The sequence below is a fragment of the Hemibagrus wyckioides genome, linkage group LG16 (genome assembly GCF_019097595.1).
Source record: "Hemibagrus wyckioides isolate EC202008001 linkage group LG16, SWU_Hwy_1.0, whole genome shotgun sequence".
Lineage (NCBI taxonomy): Eukaryota > Metazoa > Chordata > Actinopteri > Siluriformes > Bagridae > Hemibagrus > Hemibagrus wyckioides.
In genome coordinates, this window is record NC_080725.1 from 13336775 (window position 1) to 13342774 (window position 6000).

A 6000-nucleotide genomic window follows, 5' to 3' on the forward strand; every position below is an offset into this window, starting at 1 on the left:
TATTTTGTCCTACATACATCTCCAAACCGGCTTCAACTGGATCCCTAGGAGGAAAGAAAAAAAAAATCTATGGCATATTTATCGTTTTTTTAGCCCAGGGTCCCTGGCTGTGCAAAATTCATTGAGTTGCAAAGCTGAGGGGCCTCTTTGACAAACTTGCGGCCTCTTTTGAGGAGTTCAAACTTCACACACAGACTCTCTTCTCTCTCAAAAACTCTTTACGGCATCATAAAATGAAGCCGTTTGACTAATCAGATTATAGTGTGTGTGTTTTAGTTGTACAGTATTCTGCTAGAATGTAATATTAGTTGTACAGTATTCTGCTAGAATTTAATATAATAATTAAATACTTTTTTACAGTGCCTTGCATAACGCAACACTTTAACTGCACACAGTTTGACTTCTTTCGGATAATTACATGACTTCTGAGGCAATCAGTTTTGCAAACTATATTGATTTTTTTCAGTAATGGACTACTTGTGTCCCATATATAAGATTTCTACAAAATACAGGAAAGCAGAATGAATACTTATGCACAGTATGTAATACTTTATAACCAACTTTATTTAGATCGTCATATGGAATATTCTAGCATTCTGAGAGTGTGGATGTGAAGGAGGGGTGTGTGGGGTTTAGAGAATAAAGGAAAGTGTGATTGAAGGGTTGCTTTGTGAAGGTTTAGTCCCCTCATGGGTAAAATCCAAGCAGTGGGGAGGCTCTTTGGAGGGTTTTTGTTACCTATTTCAAAGTCCAAGAAGCCATGTAGACCATAAATGTTCAGTCATATCAAGGTACCATAATAGTCATAAGTGCATGTTTGTGTGTTTTTTTCTGATTTTTAAGATAATGTAGGATGTTTTGAACCGCTTTTCCTCTTTGTAAACAGTTTGGCATGTGCCTAGGATTAGGGCATTGCAATGCGGATTACTTTTTTCAAGGTACCCCAATGGTGTTTTGCTAGACGGAGATGTGAAAATACAGAACTTTCATCTCGTCTTTTGCTCTTTGTTAAAAGCTTTAGATAAACACGCTCATATATTTGGTACATTTGCTGCAAACCTCTGTGTCAGTGGAGGTAAGTTCCTTTTTCTGTTAGAGCTCACTAATTAAGCTGGTTGCTGATGTTCAGTAAATGACAGGATCTCTGCAATGATTAATATGATTGAAACGAGAGTGGTGTTGTATTCAGGCAGTGATGTTTGTGGAAAGAAATTGAGAGATTTTTTTTTGTAACATTATCTTATAACCATACTTGTTTTTATTAATTTGTTGCATAATATCTGCTACCGTGTACAGTAAATACAGCAGTATCAAATCATAACAGAATGTTGCTACATGAATATTGGAAATTTTTGCTTCTTTTTCTTTGGAAGGAATGTTGCAGTTCATCCGCAAGGAAGTTCATGATCATGTATCGGAACGTAGGATTCAACGGACGCGACTTGTGACCAAGGACGGTCACTGTAACATTGAATTTGGCAATGTTGCGTATCACAGCCATTTTGCTTACCTGATGGACTTTTGGACCACCTTTGTTGAGATCAGATGGCGTTTTGTTATACTTTCTTTTGTCGCTGCTTTCACAGGGAGCTGGTTTGTCTTCGGCCTGTTGTGGTACCTTATTGCAAAAAGCAACGGGGACCTAGAGGGAGAAAACCTTCCAGATGGCCATTTAAAGTGTATTGAAAACATAAATGGTCTCACAAGTGCCTTTCTTTATTCCTTAGAGACACAGACGACCATTGGATATGGAGGACGAGCTTTGACAGGTCACTGTGCCGAGACTGTAGCCCTTCTCGTCATCCAGTCTCTAGTGGGTGCCATTATAAACTGCTTCATGTGCGGCCTGATTCTGGCCAAAATCTCCCTACCGAAAAACCGAGCCAAGACCGTTACCTTTAGTGACACGGCTGTGATCTGTTTGAAAAACGAAAGTATGTGCTTGCAGATACGAGTTGCTAACCTTCGGAAGACGCTGCTCATTGGCAGCCATATTTACGGCAAGCTTTTGAAAACCAGCGTCACCCCAGATGGAGAACCTGTCATTCTGGACCAGATTAATGTTGACTTCATGGTGGATGCTGGTAAGGACAACCTCTTCTTCGTTTGTCCGCTGACGCTGTGCCATGTAATTGACAGTTCTAGTCCTTTTTCAGAGATGACTGCTGATACTCTTCAGCAGCAGGACATTGAGCTGGTGGTCTTTTTGGAAGGCATGGCTGAATCCACAAGCTCCTCATGCCAGGTTCGCACGTCCTACATCCCATGTGAGATCCAGTGGGGTTACTGCTTCCTGCCCATCATCTCCCGAACCAAAGGGGGCAAATACCATGTTGACTTTTCTAATTTCTCCAAAACCGTTCCAGTAGCCACACCTCACTGCTCCAGCTGCTATCTAAATGAACTCAACAGAGAACTTCACCAGCATGGACAGCAAGGCTTCGACAACCCTGGGTTTGAGGTAGTAACTACAGAAGATTTGATGGCCAATGCGCAAATGTAGAGACTTGGACATAGAAGGCTGGAGAACCTGGAGCACATTTTAGCGCTTTCCTTGCTGTAACACACCCATCTCAGATAGGGTGCTAGAGCTCAAAAAATGCTAAAATGTGCTGGACAGGGTTGGGAACCCATGGCCTAGAAAAAAGGGTTTGTCAGTATATTATTGTTCTCAATATACAAAGGACAAATAAGGTGTTCCTCAGGGTTCTGCACTAAGGCCTCTCTTGTATTCAGTATGCATTTATTTTTTGAAAAATAATTACAAGCTAATCTTCACAGGTACAATATATATCCAATCTACTGGATTTCCAATTTCAACTTACTGTTTAAATTTAATTAAAAGTTTTACTTAAAAAGTAAAAAAGTCTTTACTTAAAAAGCCTTTTTTGCAAGTAATTGTGGCTCATTCACTCCTTCAAGTTTTCTCTTACCTGATTGTTACTGATTGTATAATTGCCTTCAAATACAAGTGCAGCAGTTGACACCATTCTACTTTAATTGATAATAAATGCATCTAACAAATGAATCATTTCGTTGAGGTGGTTTGTGCAATTTTCAGAGATTTTTGCTTAATGCAGCAATAGCTCAGCAAACATACAAAGAGACAGACGTTCATTCTAAAATAAATTTGCAAAAAAAATATGTATTCCCTTTATTGTGCATGTATAGGATTTTTCCAGACTCTTCAGAAAAAGGAGCAGCTCAGGTTATCAGTTTGGCGGCATCGAAGCAGTTTTAGAAATGTTTCTATTTTGTGAGCATCCTTTTTGAAGCAGGTCAACACGGTGTAGTCCCTCAGCACTTGCTCTGCCATGGCAGGAGCAACAACGTGGCGTGTCACACTCTCATTATTTTCCAGCTCCAGACTTCCTTCATCCAGTATCTGTGCACACAAATGAAACACTTAAAGAATGCTAAATTTTAGTTTTTTTGGTTACATTTGGTCAAAGGGACTTGGGACATCAGGGAAAACATTCCCCTGATTTCTTGAACATACCTTACTCATAAGCACAAGAACTCCATGCTTAAGGTTAATCAGCTTGGTTGACATCCACCTGGTCTTGCTGAGGAGAGAGCTGGGGGCGTTGTCGTACCTGTCAAGAGAATCCTGCAGGTCAGCCAGGGGATCGATCCAGAACTGAACCAGAATCAAGATTGAGTGGAGGAGCCATTTGTCCTGCAACAATGAAGAACCCACAGACCTTAAAGCATTTTTAGTGCTGTCTCATCAACTTTGACATCTCTAACAGACAGCCTACTCAATTGGAACTCTATATTGATGAACCTACCGAAATTTGTTGAATTTCAAGTTTGGATGTAGGGATGTGCACAAGATTGGACATGCAAGAGTTGCCTCCATAGCTTTGATGTGCAGGTATCGCTAAAGGGATGAACATCTCCTCCTGCAAATCAGAAAGCTGCTGATACTTGATGCACATTTATCAAAGGCAGAATAAAATCTGAGCATAGATGTGGGCAGGTGAGAGTTAAGGGCCTTCCATTTTCCTGTATAAAACTTCAGCTTCTACAGCTTTTTATGTTGGGGCCTGAAGGTCCAGAAAGACCTTGATGCACACCTTGAGCCATACCTCTACTAACTAGTAGGTCCTGATGTAATTAGGAGATGAATTGGAAGTGGAATCAAGTGGCTGAACTTCCACATCATTGGGATATGTGCAGTTGCAGAGCAGAACTCCTAAATAGGGTTTTTTGGATAGTTCAAGTTTAGCTTTCTAAAATGGTTTTACTTGGAATTTCTTTGAAAAGTAAACACTTTTTATATGGTTCTATGCAAGAATCATTATAGGTTTTAATAGAGACACTACTGAAGAACTTTTCATAGAACATTTTTTATCAAGTAATCATTACCAAGCTTTGCCCACACAGAGCTCCTTCACATCCTTAATCTCAATTTAAACATGCCTGCATTTACTTACAAACAATGTCCTGGCCTCATCTGAGATGCGGTAGATGAGCTCAGCATGCTGGATGGCTCGATCCAGAAGTTTCTCTACAGAAATTGAGCATCGCGCTCCTGTAAGATCACGATCTGAGCATTCCAGAGCCGAGCCCAGTAATCCGTTTACAGAGCACAGCAAGATCCCTATCCAAATCTGCAGAACTGCAGCACAAAAAAATGATTTAGAAAACTTTAAAATAATCAGTTTTGGAGTGGTGTAATGAAGTTACAGTTTTGGATTATTTTTCTATAATGTTCTGAAGTGTTGTTTTCATTTTAGACATCAGTGATTTTTTGACTATTACACTAAAATGAATCTTAGTTGCTGAGTTTTATTTGTGACACATTATGCTTTCATCCATTCATAGTTATGTCGAAGCATGACCACAAAGGTCGTTCCTGTTATCACTTATGTTACAGAAGTTATAAACAGTCATACCCTCACAAGCCTCTTGTTTGTCTTTCATTTAAAAAAGTGTACGAATCTGGGAAAAAACTCCTGAAAGCCCTGACACTGGAGACTCCTTCCAGTAAATGTTAATTAGGCATCTTGCATGCCTGCTATACAAGTTCCCATCACTATAGAAACAATATGCATTAATTTGCTTGCTGTTATAGAAACTGATCAGCACTATTTGACCAATCAGATTTGAGAATTCAACAGCACTGTGATACAAGCCCTAAGCCATGTATAAATAAAGCCATATAAACATATCCTGATCTCATTCTGATGCTTCTGTAGTAGGGAATGAAGTAGAGTAGATACTGTACCTTTGGTCATGTTCATGATTGTAGAATGTAAGAAAAGTTTTGTCTAAATTCGCCACTGTACCTGTGCTGTCGTGGAAGACCAACTCCTTTTATACACCTTCTCAGCCATGAATAAAGAATAAGTAGTAAGATGATAGTTTGGGTCACAGATTGTGTGGGTCGATGATTTTATGCAGCGTTTCTGACACTGGGACTTCAATCCTGGAACATTATGCCAGCTACAATTTCTCAATATATACAAAATAACAGATTTACCACAGTTAAATAACGAGAAAAATTAAATCAGGATTTAAATACTGACTGATTGTATTGGCAAGGAAAAGTATCATTACTGGTAAATATGTCATACTGCTTTATACTGGGAAAATTGTCTTAAATAATAAGAATGATGAGGTTTCCTGTTCACACTTTTATTATATTTATAACTGTGAAAATTCTAATATTGTAAAATAAACTATAGTTTATACTAAAATTATTTATTTTTCTTGGTTGTCTGTCTACAGAATAATAACTAATAAAAAGAAAAAAATATACACTATATTGCCAAAAGTATTTGCTCACCCATCCAAATAATCAGAATCAGGTGTTCCAATCACTTCCATGGCCACAGGTGTATAAAATCAAGCACCTAGGCATGCAGACTGTTTTTACAAACATTTGTGAAAGAATGGGTCGCTCTCAGGAGCTCAGTGAATGCCAGCGTGGAACTGTGATAGGATGCCACCTGTGCAACAAATCCAGTCGTGAAATTTCCTCGCTCCTAAATA

The 6000-nt window shown here is 39.0% G+C and overlaps 2 protein-coding genes across 3 annotated transcripts; one reads left to right on the top strand and one right to left on the bottom strand.

Moving 5' to 3' along the window:
* Window positions 1-1375: 1375 nt before the first annotated feature.
* kcnj1b (potassium inwardly rectifying channel subfamily J member 1b) lies at window positions 1376-2503 on the top strand. The gene has a single exon (XM_058411397.1). It carries the CDS (start codon window positions 1376-1378, stop codon window positions 2501-2503), a length of 1128 nt encoding a protein of 375 aa, XP_058267380.1.
* Window positions 2504-3125: 622 nt separating this feature from the next.
* smtlb (somatolactin beta) lies at window positions 3126-5313 on the bottom strand. Of its 2 annotated transcripts, none has more exons than XM_058411415.1 (5): window positions 5234-5313; window positions 4440-4624; window positions 3792-3905; window positions 3500-3679; window positions 3126-3385 (listed from the first exon to the last, which is right to left on the bottom strand). In XM_058411415.1, the coding sequence occupies exons 1-5, from the start codon at window positions 5247-5249 to the stop codon at window positions 3188-3190; spliced, it is 693 nt and encodes a 230-aa protein (XP_058267398.1). In that variant the 5' UTR covers window positions 5250-5313; the 3' UTR covers window positions 3126-3187. The 2 variants fall into 2 exon arrangements, with proteins under 2 accessions (XP_058267398.1, XP_058267397.1); XM_058411414.1 differs by having other exon boundaries at window positions 3792-3920.
* Between the last annotated feature and the right edge of the window lie 687 nt (window positions 5314-6000).

Excerpts from the sequence above, each read along its gene's own strand:
- kcnj1b (XM_058411397.1), top strand. The coding sequence starts at position 1,376 with ATGTTGCAGTTCATCCGCAAGGAAGTTCATGATCATGTATCGGAACGT.
- smtlb (XM_058411414.1), bottom strand. Across the intron at positions 3,680-3,791 it reads TTGAAATTCAACAAATTTCG|GACAAATGGCTCCTCCACTC; the intron begins GTAGGTTCATCA and ends TCATTGTTGCAG. Across the intron at positions 3,386-3,499 it reads TTCTTGTGCTTATGAGTAAG|ATACTGGATGAAGGAAGTCT; the intron begins GTATGTTCAAGA and ends TTGTGTGCACAG.